The sequence below is a fragment of the Lithobates pipiens genome, unplaced genomic scaffold (genome assembly GCF_037356315.1).
Source record: "Lithobates pipiens isolate NorthernLeopardFrog02 unplaced genomic scaffold, aLitPip1_a1.2 Scaffold_8, whole genome shotgun sequence".
Classification (NCBI taxonomy): domain Eukaryota; kingdom Metazoa; phylum Chordata; class Amphibia; order Anura; family Ranidae; genus Lithobates; species Lithobates pipiens.
Window position 1 is genome coordinate 325,609,630 of NW_027507903.1, and position 21,311 is coordinate 325,630,940.

The 21,311-nt window shown below is 39.4% G+C and overlaps 1 protein-coding gene across 2 annotated transcripts in view; it reads right to left on the bottom strand.

Annotated features, from left to right (window-relative positions):
- Positions 1-991: 991 nt before the first annotated feature.
- DRD1 (dopamine receptor D1) overlaps positions 992-21,311 on the bottom strand; it is an 84,159-nt gene continuing 63,839 nt past the window's right edge. For both annotated transcript variants that reach the window (XM_077472943.1, XM_077472942.1), the window contains exon 3: positions 992-2,954. In XM_077472943.1, the coding sequence (XP_077329069.1) occupies positions 1,108-2,481 (1,374 nt within the window). In that variant the 5' untranslated portion in view covers positions 2,482-2,954 and the 3' untranslated portion in view covers positions 992-1,107. The remainder of the gene's footprint in view (positions 2,955-21,311) is intronic.

Sequence of the window (21,311 nt, forward strand, 5' to 3'; positions counted from 1 at the left end):
TGGCACTGAACTGAAAAGCAATATATGAAGAAAAGCACAAGGCACTTAATTGATGTGGAGGATTGCATGTGTTTTGGGACTGAGCACTTTTTAAACACAATTTTGTATATGTATTTTTGGAACCTATTTGGTTCATATGTATTGTTTTTTATTATTGTTATTAGTTGCACTTTTGCATCCATTTAGGGGTTCCTCTTCTTATTTAAGAAAATGGAATACAGTGGTACCTTGGATTATGAGCATAATTCGTTCCAGAAGAATGCTTGTAATCCAAAGCACTCGTATATCAAAGCGAATATCGCTATAGAAAATAATGGAAACTCAGATAATCCTTTCCAGTGACACTGCTAGTGTATGCCGTACCGCATGTAACCAGCGGTGGCGGGTGTCAGACATTCGGAAAACACTCGAAAAGCACTCAGATGCACTCAGAGAAGCTCTAGGACATTCGGGAATGGAGTGTTTCTGAGCGGCTCCGAGCCCCCACACCTCTGGCCAAATGCGTTACTACACACCCCAGAGGCATGAATCCTGCTCGTTTTGCAGGATTACTTAAAAATAATAGCTCATGTTGCAAAACGCTTGTAAACCAGGTTACTTGCAATCTGAGGTATTACTGTATAAGCTTAATTATATATAAGTATAATTTAATTATCTAATTATTCACTTTTCACATTGCAAGCACTATTTGCTGACAGGTTTATCCTGTGAGCCTGCAATTTGTAAGTCCCTTTCCTTCCAAGTTGTTTAACTTTTCCAAAAATTTTTTCACATTTTATTGACTCTGTCCATTGCATGCAGTCAGTGTAATACTTCTATTTCTTCTGAAAGTCTGCACAATAAACAAAGACACATTCTCATAATACAGTATATGCTGTATGCGCCATCTATGAAAACATTACTAATGGCCTCCTATCAATAAGCTTATTTCCCTGTGAACAGCACAAAAATAAACACTTATACAAAATACATTGGAATGCATCTTTAAAAATCTATTTAAAAGTCAAATGTCTTTATTAATAATGCTCTGCAATGGTGTCCAATAGCTCCATAGTTCATAGAGACAGCATCAAGGAACTCCAAGCCTCACAACCTCATATTTACTATTCAGCTTTTTGGCTGCCCATTCTGTGTGATAGGATTTATCTTTTCTAGTGAGACTTCGGCATCGTAATCCAAAATACCAGAGAATGCTGGAGACATTTTATCCAAACTTTTAGATAAGCCACTCTCCTCCTCTTTTTTCAGGACTTCCTCTTCAGGACAGATAATCGCATGTGGGATCAAGTAAACTAAATTACACTCATTAGGAATGGAACCTTTGGGCTCTTGGTGGCATGAGTAGAGCACTGCCCCATTATTGTTTATGCTAACTGTTTCTATAGCATTGTTTGATGTAGGGCAAAGCCTGTAGCAGCCTAGCAAGTTTGAGAAAGCCTTTCGGAAATCAGCATTAAAAGCATATATGATGGGATTTAATGAAGAATTGGCCCATCCGAACCATACAAAAATGTCAAATGTGGTGGAGCTAATACAGAAAGGTTCTGCTCCACGCATGTAGACACTGGGGTCACAAAACGGCACCATACAGTTTAATATGAAGAAGGGGAGCCAGCAACATACAAAAACTCCCATGATCACTGACAAAGTCTTCAAAACCTTGGTTTCCCTTTTAAATGAGGTCTTCAAAGAGCTTTCAGGTTGTTGGCAATCAATGCTACTTCCATTGCCAGTGCTGTTTTGACAGTTCTTGGCATGCACAGCTGCTCTTTCCAGAGCTGAGATCCGTCTTATTTGTTTTGCTGCTATTCTGTATATTCTTGTGTAGGTTACAATCATAATGGCCACAGGTATATAGAAGCTAATAAGAGATGAGGAAATTGCATATGTCCTATTTAAGCTGGAATCACAATTATCCATTGCAGTGCTTTGAAATGTAATGTTCAGGTCAAAAAAACTAGTTGTCTTTGCTTTATGCCAATTAAGCTGCACAGGAATGAAAGATATTAGGACTGATAAAGTCCAAGCCACACTTATCATGATAAAGGCTACTTTTGGGGTCATTTTTCTCTCATATCTAAAAGGGCTTGAGATGGCCCAGTACCTATCAACGCTGATGACACAAAGGTTCAAGATGGATGCCGTTGAGCACATAATATCAAAAGCTACCCATATATTACAAAATGAACCAAAAGGCCAGAAGCCAGCAATCTCAGCAATAGCTTTCCAAGGCATGACCAGCACTGCCACTAGAAGGTCAGACACTGCTAAAGAGATCACAAAAAAGTTTGTGACTTTTGACCTCAGATGACGAAACCTGATGACAGCTGCACAAACCAATGTGTTTCCCAGAAGGGTTGAAAGTATTAAAACAGAAAGGAAACATCCTGTTAAGATGCGAAAAGATGAATCCTTTTCTGCAAGTAATATTTCTCCATCCATACTGGTTGTATTTAAAGTCATATTGCCTTGTAGAAACATAGCATGTATTGCTAGAAATACAGTTTTCTGTATTGTTCTCTCACGTACCCATTTTGTCTCCTGGTTTTCTTTTTCCCAAGCAGTTACACAGTCCTAGTGTAAACCATTTGTCATTTACTAAAAGCCATTTGAGCAAGCTGACATCAATAGGCTGTCATTGCTAAGTTAATGGTTGGTGTGGCAGCAGGATACTAGACTAGATAACTGACATTCTGTTATACTATTGATAATACGCAATTTCCGCTGCCCAGACTGGGGGAAATAGGTTATTGATCTTGCAGTCTAGTGTTTCTGACTGGTTCCCTTTATCGATTGCTTCTTTTCCTTTTACATGCTCGTGCTTTAAATTAACTTTCCAACTTGTAATCACAGGCCATCCTTCTATGCAGAAAAGTGCTTGTGTATAGTCAGTTTTTTGGGCTCCTCTTTCTACTTTTGCTACAGAAAGCAATCACTTCTTTGTCTTCACCAGTCTGTTGAAAAAAAAAATAATAATAATTTTATTGCTTTAGCAAAATAACGTTACCTTTTTCTTTTCATAAGAGTTCTTCCTACACTATTCTGAAGTTCTAATCTTCCATTGCTAGGAAATCCTTAAGTGCTATAATGTAGCTTTTATTGCCATTAAAACAACGTGACAAGAAATGTTATTTCAGTATTCACGTCTTAAGGTTCTATTTGCAAATGCATGAACGTAACAAGAGTGTTAGGACTTTTTTTATACTTAAGTGTTTGTGCTGAATCCTGCCATGTGAACTGTTTCCATTTTTATTTTAAGAAAACCTTCTCTGACTGTTCTTTCTTCTACTTCTTTCTATTGATTTTGATAATTATCTGCACAGCTAATAGGCAAAACATACATAACAAAGTACTTTGGTGATATTAACAAATTATATGTTTGTCCCTTCTAGAAGTTCTAAAGATATGGGTGACCCAATTAAATTATTTTATTACTGTATGTAAAACCCGATTGTTATTTTTAATTTTTTTGTTTTTTTATTGAGTAGAGAAAGGTTAAAACCCTGTCAGTTTTTTTTTCTCTGCCTTTGACTAGGAGATATGCACTCACATCCTGTCCCAGAAGTTGTAACAGAACACAGCAGGTAGTAAGGGGACATCTCTCTAAGTAGGGGGGTTATCCCCTTTTAGATGGTTGTCACCAGAACAGGCTTGCATATTGAAAGTTTTCTCTCTCCTATTGTTTTTGTGGCAATGTAAACACTTTGAGTTTTCCATCCCCTTATGTACACCAGACCATGGTTACCAGGGAGAATCTCCCCAGCAGGTACATAGACAGCAATAAAAACTAGAGAGGGGTACTAATCCTTTCATGCTATATCCAAAACATTTTGGCTTTACATACACTTTAAAGACCAACTCAGAGAGCAGCTCTGCGGAATCATTTAAAAAAATACCCAAGGATGGGATTTAAATGCCCCAATAGAACATCATAATTATCATCATCATCGTTATCATGACATGCGGGGAATGAAAATCTTTCACAATCTTTTAAATGGTCCTAAGCATAACTCTATAGTAGTGCAACTATTGAAAGTTTTTCTTTTATTTAATCTTATTGGGATTTTAAAATATATATTCCATTATCATTAGCACATAAAATGCATCCCATCTAACAACTGGGTTAGATTAATACAAGTTGGAGAAAAGAGAATTGTATTTCTTGCCTGTGGCAATCAATCAAGTTCCAGTTGTTATTTATTTTAATTTTTTTTGTATTTTCTTTATTTGGTTAAGTTAGTTTAGATAACTAATATATATGAGTGTAATTTTGGCATCAATGTTTATATTTGTGATTAAAGTCATTTTGTAATCTATCATTATTAAAAATATCTTACTTCAGCAGCCATCCATAGCATTTTATACAATAACTGCCAAAAAAATGAAATTTCAGTGATCATAGAAAGCAACTGAAGTCATAGCCAGGATTTCTCAGAACCTTTACCCCCCCCCCCCCCCTTTTTTTTAAAAAAAATCACTTCATTTTTATTGTTTTTTCATACAGACAATAACTCAAACAAAAAAGAACATACAACCCCAGCACATAATAAAAACACAACAAAATAAATAAATAAATAAAAACCTCCAATGCTCCCCGCCCCCCTCCTCGCTTCACCCTCCAATTATATATCCGAAATATCCAGCCATCTTCTCCATATCTTTTCAAAATTCCCTCAATGTCCTCTATGCAGAACATTTTGGTATCAATGTTTATATTTGTGATTAAAATCATTTTGTAATCTATCATTATTAAAAATATCTTACTGCAGCAGCCATCCATAGCATTTTATACAATAACTGCCAAAAAAAATGAAATTTCAGTGAGCATAGAAAGCAACTGAAGTCATAGCCAGGATTTCTCAGAACCTTCATCCCCTTAATTTGTAATTGGCATATGCCCTTTCTCACAGACATATGCAGAGAGTTCGAAGCCAAATTATATTCAGACAACTTCATCAAATATGGCACCACCAGCATGCATGTAGATGGGAATATGTAAGCTGAGGTTTTTGTTCAGTAAAATAAAGTCTCCTAAAGGTATATTAGACATCTAGGCAAATAGCTAAATACATATTTGATACACACATAAACTGGTTCCTTGCCCAATGATTTGTAATTCCGATGAGACAGTCTTGTTCACATACTGTATATGGCCTGCCAGGTGACACCAATGTTTACAGACTGACAATGCTGATTTTGTTTTTTAGGCTAATTTATTAAATTAGTTGGGAATCTTTGTTTAGATTAGAGCTGTGTTCACTTTAAATACCCAATTATATGTAGATGAAATAAACAGGACTTTGCTTTCCACTATTAGATAACTGAAGTGAATCTTCACTGAATTTATTTAGTAAAGGTTCTCAGTTACTTAAGCCCCCCTTTTACATGGGATTTCCAATTAGGCCCACCTGTCAGTTTTTCAGGCAGAAGTTACTATACATCCATATAGGCAGGCGGATGCAAACCGATTTGTATCTGTTTACATTCACCTACCTCCGAGTCCATCAAGGACTGGAAAAAAAAAATGAAAAAAGGACTGCATTATTTTGCATTTGTCCAGGCTTAAATGTTTTGGATTGGAGAATGGGCCGATAGAAGGAGTGTCCAAGTACACTTGGACCATCAATGTCCTGTTATGTAGCGCAACTCATCTTACACCATTGCATCCTTTTATTATGTTGTTCAAGGATGTTGCATTTTGTGTATTTAAATAAAGATTTGATAAACAAACTGAATGGGCCAGATGTCACAAAACTGAAAACCATCACATTGTGCTCCCATTCAGCAGGGGATCTGCTCATGGATCCTCTCTTCTGAATGGAACAGAGCAGCACCATGAGAAAAGACCCTTAATAAATCAGACTAAGTGTCCTATGATCAAGTGAGTGACAAAGGAACCTACAGATTAGAAATAGAAATGTAGCCTTCAATGTAGCCAGATTTGTGTGATGAAAAAGTTCTTAAATTTAATTTCAAATCAGCTGCCAGGTAAACCAGTTTGTATATATTATATGGTCAAATCACACCTACATAAGGTTGTTGGAAATACCAATCCAACACCATAGGTATTAATATAGAGTTGGTGTACCATGTGAAACAAGAAAACCGGGAAGACTTTGTACAGGATTTTGGAGTTTGCAGAAATTTGTGCCTATTCAGCCAAAATAACATTTGTAAGGTCAGGTAGTGATGCTGGCTTGCAATCAGCATTCTAATTTATCTCAAAGTTGTTCAGTATAGGTTGAGATTAGGACTCTGTGCAGACCACTATACTTCCTCCACACCAAACATTTCATGCAATGTTTTTTTTTTTTTTTTTTTGTGTACAGAAGTACAGTTTTGGTGGAACAGCAAGGGATCTTCAGCAAACAGAATACACAATTGTTTCATATATCTACTGTTTGTATGCTGTAGCTTTACCAGTATACAACATTGCAAATGCCTATCCATAATAATTTGCAGGGGTGTCTACAGACTTTGGCAATGTGGCTATATGTACTGTATCTAAGCTGTATATTTTGCAGACTTTAGGAAGCTGTGTGATTTAAAAGTATAATCCCAGGGACAAGGTGACAAGGTGAAGGATGTGCTTACTCAGAACATCCAACAATACATATTTGGAAAACATTAGCAGCCGTACTGTCATTGTTTATGCTCAATATAAGGCAATAGGAATCAGCAATAGCATGTTTTAACATACGGTACTTGCAAGGTATGCACTTCCCCAAGGCATCTATTATTCATTTAATTAAAAATATAGCAGCTAGATGGGCACACTGGTTACCATGGATATAGCAAACAATTTTCTTTTGTGTGACATCTATAAAACTGCCCCACTGTGATTCAAGTAAAGTAATGAATGACCCATTAAAAATGTTTGTACTGGCAGAAATATGGAGGCTATAATATATGACCTTTTTCATAGATTGCTAGGTGTCTGGTTGTCTCTGGCTTCAATACCATTTCAGTCACAGGGCTGCAAAAAGCATGTCGATTAGAAAGTGGCAGAACTCCAGATCTGCACACTTGTTCCGCGTCAGTAATTATTGAAATCATTGAATTAGTATTACAGCTAGGCAAATGGCATTTTGAGAGGGAGAGGTCATCAGTGGTAGCCTTCATATTATGCTGGATTCCGTTAAAGTTACAAGGCATGCAGCATGATGCAAAGTAATTTCTATAGCAAGCAAATCTTTACCAGTGTTCCAATTTTGTAATAAGGACAATGCGTTATTTTAAATAAAGTTTGTTATAAGCGGCAGCGCACAATTTTTTAGCAAACAAAAAAGGATATCCAACCTTCTGTATTCATGTCACATTAAGAGGCTAAATCAGCATTTTCAGTAGCACACGTATCCAGCTGAAAGTGAGCGATGACTATAAGAATCATAAGGCCAGCAGTAATTACCATAGTCTCAATCTTCATTTAGGTGGAAGCAAAGCACACACAAGTGTATGCTTATTAACCACTTCAGCCCTGGAAGAATTTACCCTTCCTGACCAGAATACTTTTTGCGATTCGGCAAAGCGATGGGGGATCTATGGTTTTCACTCTTTCAGCCCAGTTGGGTATGGCCAGTGTATGGCCAGCTTAAAGCTGTAGTAGATCACACTTTTTTTTTTAAACCCTGCAAGACAATTGCATACTGTGTTAGAATGCATCGCATACTAGCACATTATGCAATACTTACCTTAGAACGCAGCCCTCCAGTGGTGTGCTGTCACCGCTGACAGAGTTTCCATCTTCACCTGGTCTTCCTTTCTGGGTTTGTGTCCTCCAGCCATCTCCGATCGGCCGGGTTGCAATAACGTCACTCCTGCATAAGCGTGTGGAAGTCACAGACTGCGGCACGGAACTCTGAAGGGACAGCACGGGTATGCAGACTTAGGAGATATTCACTGTACCAACAATTAAGCCTTATTATAGCCAGTAGGTACAAGTAATAATAAAAAAGGTTTACTTCCATTTTAAAGCATAAGGGTATGGCCAGTGTCCAGTTTGAAGTAATTGTAAATGCATTTTTTTTTCTTTTAAATAACAAACAGGCGTATACTTACCTGTTCTCTGCAATGAAATTGCACAGAGTGGCCCTGAACCTCCTCTTCTTGGGTCCCCTGCTCGCACTCCTGGTTCCTCCTTTCTGGCGAGTGCCACCATATGAAGCCACTTCAATGGACTCCCAATAAATTGTCACTGGCTTTAATTGACAGCAGCAGGAGCCTCAACAAAACCTGTGAGACTGGGAAGTGAGGGGAGAGAGGCGTGCACAGCTCTGGAACGAATAAGGGCTCAGGTAAGTAACACAGGGGAGGAGGGCGAGGGGACTACTGATGCCTGAACTATTTTTAGCTTAATACAAGGAATGCATTAAGGTAAAAATGTTTAGGCTTTATAACTATTTTAAGGAATAAGGTGATTTTACATGGGACAAATGTGACAGTCACCCGCGCTATTGAGCATAGTCGGGGCAAATGCACCATGCGATTCAACTCCGCCTCACTCTGGCCGCTTGTATATACAGCATACGCCTTTAATAGCAAAGCTTGGGAGGAGGTATTATAAACTAATGGTCAGCCAGGTGCTTCTATCGCACTCTATTAAACTTGCCATTTGGTATTTACTTGCAAGACTGCAGCTCATTGTGCTGTGATGAGAAGTGGAAAAAGTCCTCTCTGCTTTGTAAACCTCCACACAGAGGAGATGGGCTGCGGTAATCTTTATTGCAGCTTATCTCTGTTTAATAAAAGTACACCACAGTGTGGCTGATTTAGTAAAGGAGCTGAGCTTGTTCACTTTGGACAGTGATTTTTTTTTTTAGTGAATGAAGTGAATCTGCACGGACTTCCAAACCTGTTAGAAAAAATTCTAAATAGGTATGTAAAATGTCCATTCCATAAATTCCATTGCAAGGTGACATCATGTTCTACTTGTGTATTAAATTAGCCACATTGACTACTTCACTTTTCTCTTTTCTCCAAACAAAAGCAAACTGAGTGCGTATCTTTAAAACTGTTGTACTATGTAGAGCTACCTGAAATAGTTTTTTAAAGCCACATTTTTTTTCCTGACTGCAGTCTCTGTATCCTGCCAAAAAATGTCCAACTGCTTGTCCCCCCTCTCCTCCCTATAAAGTGTAGCCTGTAAGAAGAGGAAAAGAGGGCAGCACTGCTACAGATGGACACAGCAATGGATCAAGCCCTCTAATGCCGTGTACACATGACCGGACTTTGACGGACTAGGTCCGACGGGCTTTCGGCGGAGTTCCGACGGACTTTCCAAATGAACGGACATGGCCACACACAATCACACCAAAGTCCGACGGATTGGAGCGCGATGACGTACGACCAGACTAGAATAAGGAAGTTCATAGCCAGGAGCCAATAGCTGCCCTAGCGTCGGTTTTTGTCTGTTGGACTAGCATACACACAAGCAAATTTCTCGATAGGAACTGGGTTCGGCAGAGGTCCGGCGAAAAAATTTGAAACGTGTTCTATTTCTAAAGTCCGTCAGATTTTTGAACAGCGAAGGTCCGATGGAGCCCACACACGATCAAATTGTCAGACAGATTTGTTCCGTCGGACCTTTGCTGTCGAAAAGTCTGTGTGTACGTGGCATAAGTCCTCCCTTGATCCATTGCTGTGCCCATCTGCAGAAGTGCTGCCCTATTTTCCTCTTCTTACAGACTACAAGACAACACCAATAGCAGTGGGAGCCAATGGCTGGCAGTCAAATCCTGTAAAAAGGAAGCAGGGGGTGTGGCCAAGCCATGCTGTGCGTGTTTATGGATGCACACAGCTCAGCCCAACAGCATGCCGATAAATGGCCTTCATGACCATGCCATGAAGGTTATAACACTTCCATTTACAAGATGACACCATTCTGTCACTGTCTCCCAGCTGGGCTGTTGCATTGCCACCCAGTCACACGGGCTTCCAATAGAGACTTCAACTATCTGTTTTACACACATTTGTAGGCATGGTTTACTGTTTTCATCATCGGGAAACCCAGAAACATGCCATGCAGCCATTACTAGAGTGCATGTACTGTAGACATCTAACTGCAAATGACCACAGGGGATCAGCAGCACTTAGATGTAACAAAGGATGAAAAAAAAGTAAAAACATGTAGATTATTTAACCCCTTCATGACAAACTAAAAAAAAAAAACTGAACACAATTTTGCAACTGTAAAACAGTACGTACCACATCCCACCTACCTACTTGAGTTTTTTTTAGGACACGTTTGGTGGTGAATAATAATGGATATCTCTTTTTTTTAATTAACTGGCACAAAATAGTAAAAAAAAATATATATTTTTAAAACTTAGCTGCAAATCTCTTGCTATTACCATGGCCGGCCACCAAAGAACAACCCAAAACAAATTCTCCTACTCCTGACAATTGCAGCAATACCACATATGTGTATATTATTTGTTGTATGTTCCCTTAGTAGGGCCCACAAACAATAGTGCACATTTTCTTTTTCTTTTTTCCTACCTAAACACACCGACATGAAAGGTTTGAATCCAATTCCAATTCTATTTGTACCATGTATGGGCAGGCTGAATGTAGCAATGTTCCACCTGGTGGGGTGGTGATGAGGAGAACACAATGGCTCTGCGGGAAGGGTTCCCCCATCAACTCTGACTGTGGTTGCAGGAAAGAAAATTGGTCTATGGCCAGCTTAAATTACACTGTTACTGAATTATACAAATTGCCTCCTGTGTCCTAGGCAAGCTAATGTGCCAAAAGATAGACATTTGCGCTATCAATAAATGTGTTTTGTTCTGTTCCGTTTCATATTAGCCGTTAATTCATATTTTGTAATTTGTGTCCGAAATTCAATTTGGATTTGTACGAAATACAAATTTTCATTAGGTTCGTTAACTTTTCATAACAATTACGAACGTTCGTTATGATGAATTTATCATTATGAGGGGCTCCCACCACCCCTGTGCTGTCCTACTGAAGGGCGATCCGCATTGGATTGCTCTTCAGAGGGCATTGGCCAGCCAGTGGGGAGGTATTATAATGCCTCCCCACTGCCTGAATAAACCCTGTAAATACCACACTACCACACTACAATTGCATGCAGGGTGATTACGGCACAGCCCCATAGCCTTGCATTAGTCATGTTTGGTGGCCGTAACGTCCACCAGATGTGACATATAGTACTGCTTAATTTTTGCCACAGGCACATCATAGCCAAGGCATGTATATAGCCCTGAGTGTCTGCATGCCCTGGCTCAGGTGGACAGTTAAAGGGCAGTAAAAACAGGGCTTAACCTCCTGGATTTACTGCCTCCTGACTGTACATGTAAATGAAGCCTAACAAAATAAATCCATATTCTGCTGCTTGCTCACCTAATCCTCCCCAATGCTAATGAATGCATACAACTATCATGAGCAGCACCATTGTCACCAGTAACAGTGATTGCTACCTACGTACTTTTACTGTATCAGATTGCTGCAAGCTCTCATTATGTTTCCATTAAAAAGATTGATAGGCACAAAGCTACGTCATTAAAAAAATATATAAATTCTATTTACAAAAATACACTTGAAACAATATTAAAATCACTGACTATTCATAATGTTGCCTTGAAGCATATAACACACTACCTACAGAACAAAGGTAATACGCTACTTAGTAAAGAAAAACCTAGAACCAACGTCTATAAGATAATGTAGTATTGTGGAGTATGATAGGCGGTGTGTCGTAATTCAGCTTAGCTCTACATGTTGTGCGTACTCAAGAACGCTTCTTTAGGAGCTTGGGGCATGTTATATGAATAGAAAATTAACAATAAATGTCTACATAATTTTAATAAGAAAAGAAAATCCCCCTTCGTTGGGACTTTATAGGCAACAACCACACATAAATAGATTAGAAAATGTATGTATACATAAAATCGTTCTATCATGAAATGATCATTTGTTTAAAAAAGACATATCGGAGAATATACAAATTACCAAATCAAAAAAGAAAAGACAAAAAACACGACAAGCTACATGATTTTAATGACATAAAAAAATACTCTCCGGTACAGAGTGGTCTGCTGTACCCGACACATTTCTGGTTCAAGCACCTTCGTCAGGGATATTTGGTAAGAGTATATGCAGTCATAGTTTTGTCTTACATCTAAAATGTTCCATCATGCAACTTTAACAAATTAATGAAGCACTGCCAGCGGGGGTGCTAATAGGTGGCCACCAAGGACACCAGTATCGCATGGTAATGTCAAAGGAAGAAACTCGCCTATTTAATTTGCCTGGTGATCACAGGAAATCATATGTAGCATCTTGCCAACTACAAGGTCTGTAGATATAAGGAGTGCCGCTATCCAAAGCTTCAATATGGCTTCATATCCAGGTATAGCACTCTCTGGGTCATTTAACATTAGACTTCCATGTGGGAAAGGGAACCTCCGTCTGAGCGTCACCCCGCTCTGCAGTACTCCATAGGATAGTTGTATAGTGATTCTGGAATGCCAAGGGATCCCCCATTTGTCACATATTTCCATTAATCATCAACTTACTGTTCCCGTGCAGACATCTATTTAAAACAGATACAGAGCAAACATTGAAACAATTGATCAAAGATGCCCTTAATAAAAGTAATCCCCTTCAAAGGTCCCATCTCAAAATAACACATACCATCAAGATAATCCTCCACTGCAGAGCTCCGCTGTGCCTAACCCACCCAGCGGGGTAAATGGTGGCTGTATGAGATGCAAAACAGGCGTCCCTTTGTATACCTGTCCCAGTCGTGACGCCAGAGCAACGCGGCTGGAAGTGACACCAAACAATCCGGCTACCAGTCACTGTGCATGTGCCCAACATCAGAGATACTGCTCCTTGAACATTGAGTGACACAGGGAAGTATGAAGCCTGGCGGATGACGCAGCAGCCCAAGTCTGGGAGGGGGCAGAGTACCACCCTCATCCAGATGCTAAAAGAGCAGCCGACTGCCACTAATAGAGAGGCTCCGTCAAACGGCGCTTTGTGGCCAGCATAGCCATGATGTAGTACCCAAACATATACCCGGGAACCACAATGGCCAGGAGCGGTCAGGGAATCAAACAGTAAACAATACAAAAACAGTACAACAAGGATATTGACATATTTCTCATATAACAACCAGTATATAAAAGACGCAACCAGGATGTAACTTAATGTCTTGAGAATTTTTCTATTTGAGCCACAGCCATGGCCGTGGCAAATTTAACTTTGTCCATAGTGTGCATTTCTAGCCACTTGCCGACTGCCTCCTGTGCATATACGTCGGCACTTGAAAGATGGGTATCTCGGTAATGGCAGCAGCTGCTGCCACAATCGAGATGTCCGTCTCTTCAGTGGGCGGTTCTGTTTACGATAATGGTGATCTTTGTGGAAGATTCACCACGAGATCACCATTATCGACAGCGGGAGAGGGGCCACCCCCCCTCCCTCCACCGCTTACCGGAGCCATCGGCAGCAGCGGAGGTGATCGGGACCTGTCCGTGGCTGGGTATGGAGATGAGTGAGGAAGATGGCCCACACTCGTCTCCATACCATAGCAGGGCGGAAGTGACGTCAAAAACTTAATTTCCACCCATATACATCTTAAAGGGACATTTTTTTGTTGTCATTTTTTCAAATGACAAAATTCTTTATTTTTTTATTGCATTTAAGTCCAAATATGAGATCTGAGGACTTTTTGACCCCGGATCTCATATTTAAGAGAACCTGTCATGCCTTTTTTCTATTACAAGGGATGTTTACATTCCTTGTAATAGTAATAAAAGTGACCCAAATGTTCTTTTCTTTTTAAAAACAGTGTAAAAATAAATAAAATCAAGTAAAATAAATAAGAATTTTTTTTTTAACTACTTCCCATCCGGCCAATGTACATATATGGGTGCCCTCTGCTTCTGAGTGGACATTCAGGAATGTCCTTCAGAAGGAGGGGGATTGTGCCGCTACCCGGACATGACGCATCTTCGATCGGCAGGAGGGCTCTATGATTAGCCCTCCCGATCACATGATGGCCGTTTCCAATCACAGCCGCCATGTGATGTAAACAAACAGCCAGTTGCTTGGCAATCGGCTCTCCTCTCCTCACACGGAAGTCGTCGCTGAGGAGAAGAGAGAGGATTGCTGCAGCCGGCTGGGGATCAGTGAGTATGAGCTGTTTTTTACAGCTTTTTACTCACTGATCACCAGTCTTGTGTAAACACACATGTAAAACACACATGTCCCCAAACAATGTCCCCAAAACACACATGTCCCCAAATAATAAAAACACCTGTCCCCCATATATGCCCCACTAAAATCACATGTCCCAATGATTATCTGCACACATATGTCCGTGATCACCTGCACACATCTATACATGATCATTTGCGTACATATGTCCGTGATCACACAAACCAATTATTATACACTTAATGGAATTTTTTTACCAAAAACATGTAGCAGAATACATTTTGGCTTAAATTTATGACAAAATTCGATTTTATTGGATTTCTTTTAAAATAGAAAGAAGAAAATATTGTTTTTTTTCCAAATTTCCGCTCTTTTTTGCTTATATATCGCAAAAAAAAAAAAAATGGAGTCATGAATAAATACCACCAAAATAAAGCTCTATTTGTGCGAACAAAATGATAAAAATTTCAATCGGGTACAGCGTAGCATGACCCCACAATTGTTATTGAAGGTGCGAGAGCGCTGAATCCTGAAAAATGGTCTGGGAAGGAAGGGGGCGGAAGTGGCCAGTATTGATGTGGTTAAAGTGCCTCGTCTGACGAGCTCGCATGCAGAAGCGAACGCATAAGTGAGTAGTGCCCACATATGAAAACAGTGGTCAAACCACACATATGAAAACGGTGGTCATAACATTATCTTTCATAATAAAAAAAATAATTGGGCTAACTTTACTGTTTTATCATTTTTGTATTCAAAAAAGTGGATTTTTTCCAAAAAAAGTGTGATTGTAAGACTGCTGCGCAAATACAGTGTGACAAAAATTATTGCAATGACCGCCATTTTATTCTCTATTGTGTTAGAAAACATTTATAATGTTTGGGGGTTCTAAGCAATTTTCTAGCAAAAAAACACTGAGTCTGAAAAAGAGGCCTGGTCTTTAAAGGGCTAGTAGCTGCTTCCTCGTAGTTTACCAATAAAAAAGGAAATCTTGCTGTAGCATTACCTTCTTTGCTCTGTATGCTCTACTAACTTACTCCTTTATGATGTATACAGACTCTCAAAAAAATCATTTATTCACCTTGTTCACCTTCAACAGCATTCTTCCCAAAAAATAAATATTTTCTTAATGATTTTGAAATTTAGCAACATTATGTTTGTTCTAAGATACTAAAATTATTGTAATTATTTTTTTCTTTTTAAATCAACAAACATGTCATACTTACCTGACCTGTGTAGTGGTTATGCATAGAGAAACCCACGATTACTCTTTACAGGCATCTCCAATACACTTTCTGTAGCACCTATATTGAGATTTTCTCTTTATCTACATTTTTTACTATAGTATTTTAAGTGCAAAGGGTGATTAAAATGTTTTAAGGGTGTATTTCTTTACAGCTATATCCAAGGCCCAGTTCATACCAGATGCAGTCCAGTGTATTTTTTAATTTGCATCAAAAACGCATGCATACAGGTAGTATTTTCCTTGAATTCCAATGGCCTTAGTTCACATCAGTGCACTGTGTTCCAATGCAGTCAACAAAAGTAGAAGAAGCTGCATTTTTTCAGGAATGGAATTCATCTGTAATATGGCAAAATGAGTGCAAAATGCACCAGAGCGCATGTAAATGCACCAAAATGCACCTGTGCTGAATTGTGATAAAGAAATAAAGAGGGGAAACCATGCACTGTAACACATCAAAAACACATCAGATCACACCAAAAATGTGTGTAAACTCACATTCAGAAATGCATCTAAAACACAAAAATTGTGGCGTGAACCAGCCCTAAAGATAAGAGGATGTTCACTTAGCAAAGTGAATGTTAGTGAACAAGGGGGTTTACTAAAACTGGAGCACTCAGAATGTGGTACAGCTGTGCCAATCAGCTTCTAACCTCAACTTATTCAGTTAAGCTTTTGCAATAAAACCTGGAAGTTGATTGGTCTCTATTCAGAGTTGCACCAGATTTTGCACTCTCCAGTTTTTATTAAATAACCCCCAAGGCGTATTCACTTTGCATATCCAATCATGCGTTGGAAAAGTCCTCTTATTTTTTTCACACTAGGTTTTAAAAGTTCGTCTTTTTTACTAACATCGATTTTACAATGTGAATATTCACTTTGCTAGACGAACTTCCCTTGTTCCATTAGTAAATAACCCCAAAGCTTTTCTAATCCAGGTACCTGATCAGCCTAAAAACCCAAGTCCAAAAAGTGTCCAAAAGTTGAAGAGGAGGAGGGGATGCAGAAAAGTGCAATATGCCTTAGGGGTGAAGGTCCGCTTGAAATTGACTGCAATACTGACAAATGCATCAAATGTTAAGGTGTAACTGAAGGCAAAACATTTTTAATTTTGCCTTCAAGTTTTGCCTTTTAATTATACTTTAAGATAAGTATTAACTACTAGGTAGTTACAAGTTTTGTTAACTTCTTTAAGGAGGAAGTAAACTCTCCCTCTCCAATGCTGCTTTTCAAACAAGCCTGTAGCTAAATGTATTCTAATACATTTTACATCATATTTCAGCCCCAATTGCAAATTCCTTACTTTATTCCAGCTCTTTAAAAGTTTGTGTTTCCTGTGATAAGACAGCGCCAACTTAACTGCTGTCTTCCGTGTCCTTAGTGTAATATACTTCCGCCCCTTCAGCTGCAATCTCGCACATGGACACAGGGTGTATGAGGAGAGTATGAATGAGACTGTAGTCTCACGATATCTCGGTGCAGTACCGCAGGGAGCTGATATGATAGATACGGAGTTCAAACAGCACACTTCGTAATGGAAGAAGTGTGCCGTGAATCAGGGGGAGAGATGGGCATGCGCAGCTGAAGTCACTACAAAGAAAAATACAGATTACACGCCAACGGAGCAAGTAAGGTGACATTTACATACAGTGTCAAGCAGTGCTTTTAATGAGGATTTAGATGTGCAAAAGGTATTGGGGAGGGTTTACAACCACTGTAAGAATTCAAAATTAACCACTTAGAAAGGATTTAGAAATACCCTGACTTTTAACACTGGTCACACCTATTTATAAAAGAGCCACCCTGTTGAGATGTCTGGACGTTCGACCCCTAGTGCTGAAAGCGGTACCATTATTTTGCATGGAAATTTGGCGTTTTATATTGTGAGCCTGTAATTCTTAGGAATAACTCACTTTAAATCTGTCCAAACCAGAGTCTAGTAGACCTCCCGGTTATGATAAAGTTTGAAAAACGAAATAATAAATTATAATAAATAACTATAAATAATTATACCAAATAATAATATAATAATAATAAAAATTATTCAATAATGTAATCAAATCAAAAACACTGAAATTTGCTCAGTTGTAGAATTGTCGCTGTCATTACTTTTCAGTGTTCGATGACAGATCACCCCACAAATCACTATCGCTCAATTCTGCGAGTGATTCTAATTTATTATCGCTGTTTTCTAGCTGGTCTAAAACCACTTTTGATGTAAAGGAAGGGTTTTGGTTGCTATGAACAATCTCCAGTTTCCAGGCAGAAAGAACAGTTTTTATAATATAAAACTGCATGTAGGACACTGGAGAAACCACAAGGGACAAACTGGATGTGAAATAATTTCATACAGCAATGTAATCTGTAAGATCACAGTATACGGTACGTATAGTGTGTGTTTCACTTTTTGAATTTGGCGCCGTTCTCCATCCCCGTGCGTCGCAGCGGTTTCAGGGAACGGAGCCCAGCTCCATGATGAATCGAGCAGAGGACAAGCTGCTCACACTGCGGGGAGACATTGCAGGATTCTAGGGACAAGGTAAGTAAGCTCTTCCTGGATACTGCGATGCGATTCCGAGTCTGGCTCGGGGTTACCGGGTTTTGGTTCTAAAATTCGACCGCCAGGGAGGTTAAAGGCAGATTTTTTTGTTTAAAAATAACAAACATGTTGTATTTACCTGCACTGTGTAATGATTTTGCACAGTGCAGCCCCTATCCTCCACTTTCCGGGTCTCCTGCTGGCACTCCTGGCCCCGCCCCCTGTCTAGTGCCCCATAGCAAGCAGCTTGCTATGGGACTCCTGACCTGCTGCTCTTTGTGTCCATTCACACACAAAGCATGGCTTGGCCCCACCCCGCTCTCCTCATTGGCTCAGTAGCTGTGATTGACAGTAGTGCAAGCCAATGGCAACAGCTGCTGTCCCAGCCAATGAGGAAGAAGAGACCCGGGAGAGCCAAAGCTCTCGTGCACAGGGCTGGTTTAGGATTGGGCTCATATGAGTAATAGAGGGGACTGAGGGGGGGAGGGCTGTGCACAGAAAGTTTTTCACCTGCATGCATAGAATGTATGAAGGTGAAAAACCTTGAGCCTTTAAAACGACTTTAATGTCACAAGATTAACAGGTGAAAAGAACCATATATACTGTATATATAGAAAAGCCACAGACTAACTGATTTGGAACAACAACCACATGCAGTAAGACATTGTGCTGTCCCCTGAGGGAAGGCATTGGGGATTCTGGCGTCTACCCAACAAAAGGAAATGTGCGCTCTAATTAAAAAATTTTGATGAAACCCCCTTTTTTTTTTTTTTTATTGCTGCCAAAAGGAATGTTATTACAAACACAATTTTTCTATATTTTTTGTGTTTTTCTATTGTTTTAATTGCATTATTATTATTATTATTATTATTATCTGCCTATACAACATACATGTCCAGTAAGTTCACCCGAAAAAGAAAAGACTCGAAGCCGTCAGCAGATCCAGAGAAAGCAAAACATATCTTATACAGCATCAACCAATTTGTTCTAACATAGAAAGCATTTCCCAAAGGTAATATTGGATATTCCCTGGGTCAGCATTTTGCAGAAGTTATTAGTGAATGTATTTTATATGCTTATACTTTATATCGGTGACAGCATTCTTTTTCTTGGTAATTACTGCGTCTAGTGTTCAAAACACTCTATATTAAAATAAAATTATTTAATTTGTATTACATTTTGAAACCATGTTAGCTCTTGATCACTAGAAGTGAATTATAACTGCTATAGTAAAGAACAATATACTGCTTACATTATATTTGGATGATATGACTATTTTGTTTAGATATTACCAAAAATATATGTTTGCTAAAACTTTGCTAAAATGGAAAATATTAAAATATAGTAAAACCTTGGATTTGGAAACATAATTTCTGCTGGAAACATGCTTGTAATCAAAAGCACTTGTATATCAACACGAATTTCCCCATAAGAAATAATGGAAACTCAGATGATTCGTTCCACAACTATTTATACATACCGTAAGTCCTTCAGTTTATAGTACATATACAAAGATTATAGCAATGTGATAGGTTGTGTGACCATAAAATGTCCATCCACAAATGGCAACCTCCACAAGGAGATTAGAAGCCAAATCCGGCAGAAACTACAGTGTATAAAAGAGAAGAGAAGCACCTCTAAGTGTAGCAATATGGTTACATTTAATGAAGGTACAACATTTAGCAACTCACATGGTGCAGGCATCTGGGGTAAAGCTGTCCACATAGACCATCCTCTGCACCACCGACTCTCACCGTTGTCAGTCTGCAATTGTGACCGGGAAGACTACCCAGCAGTAGAGCGATCTAAAAGTGAGGCTTGAAGCGCTCGTGGAGTGCAGCGTGGAATGTATGACATTGATGGTGGGGTGGAGGATGGTCTATGTCATGGGTCTTCAAACTATGGCCCTCCAGTTGTTCAGGAACTACAATTCCCATCATGCCTAGTCATGTCTGTGAATGTCAGAGTTTTACAATGCCTCATGGGATGTGTAGTTTCACAACAGCTGGAGGGCCGTAGTTTGAGGATCTCTGGTCTATGTGGACAGCTTTGCCCTGGATGCCTGCATACTTAGATGTGCCTGTTTTAACCACTTTAATTCAGAGCACTTTCCCTCTTCCTGCCCAAGCCAATTTTCTGATTTCAGCGCTGTTGCTGTTTAAATGACAATTGTGCGGTCATGCTACGCTGTAGCCAAACAAAATTGTTACTATTTTTTTCCCACAAATAGAGCTTTCTTTTAGTGATATTTGATCACCTCTGTGTTTTTGTTTTTTTGCTAAACAAATAAAAAAAGACCAAAAACTAAAAAAATAAGTTTTCTGTCACTGATGGGCACTGAAAGGTGACACTAAGATGCAGCACTGATGGGCATTCATAGGTGGCACAGATGGGCACTCATAAGCGGCACATATGGGCACTAAAAGGCAGCACTGATGAGTACTTATGGGTGGCACTGATGGGCACTGATAGGCGGTACTGATGAGCATGGGCACTGAGTGGCACTGAGTGGCACTGATTGACACTGATAGATGGCACTGATTGGCATCACTGATTAGGAGGCACTGGCAGGTATTGCTGGTGGGCACTGTTTGGCATCATGTGTGGGCACACATTGCCACCCATGGCCACCAGGGATGCCATCCCTAATAGTCATCCGTGGTGGCCATCCCTGGTGGTCCTGGCATCCAACGGGGGGCTGCACTGATAAACAATCAGCGCAGATCCCCCCTGTCAGAGGAGCAGCCGATCGGCTCTCCTCTACACACGTCTGTCAGACACAAGTGAGGAAAAGCCGATAAACGGCTCTTCCTGTTTACATTGTGATCAGCCGTGATTGGACACGGCTGATCACGTGGAAAAGAGTCTCCGTCAGAGACTCTTTACCTAGATCGGAGTTGCGTTGTGTCAGACTAACACGCCGCAACAACAATCGCTGTGATGATTATTCTGACCATGTCATGTGACGTCCGGTCAGGATATAAAAAATACTTTGCCGGTGTCATTTTGTTACATGGCGGGCGGCAAGTGGTTAAGCATCAACTATGTGAGTTGCTAAATGTTGTACCTTCATTAAATGAAACCATATTGCTACACTTAGAGGCGCCTCTCTTCTCTTTTATACTCAGTTGTTACATGACGCTACTTGTATATCAAGAGATTGATTGTATATTGAGTCAAAATTTTAGAAAAAATGTTGCTTGTCTTGCAAAATGCTCTCAAACCAAGTTACTCTCAAACCAAGGTTTTACTGTATTAGTACACTGTGTTCATTTTTTCATGCTATCTTTTCAATTGCACTTCCATGTAATTGGAAAAAAAAAAAAAAAGCTTGTTGTACATTAC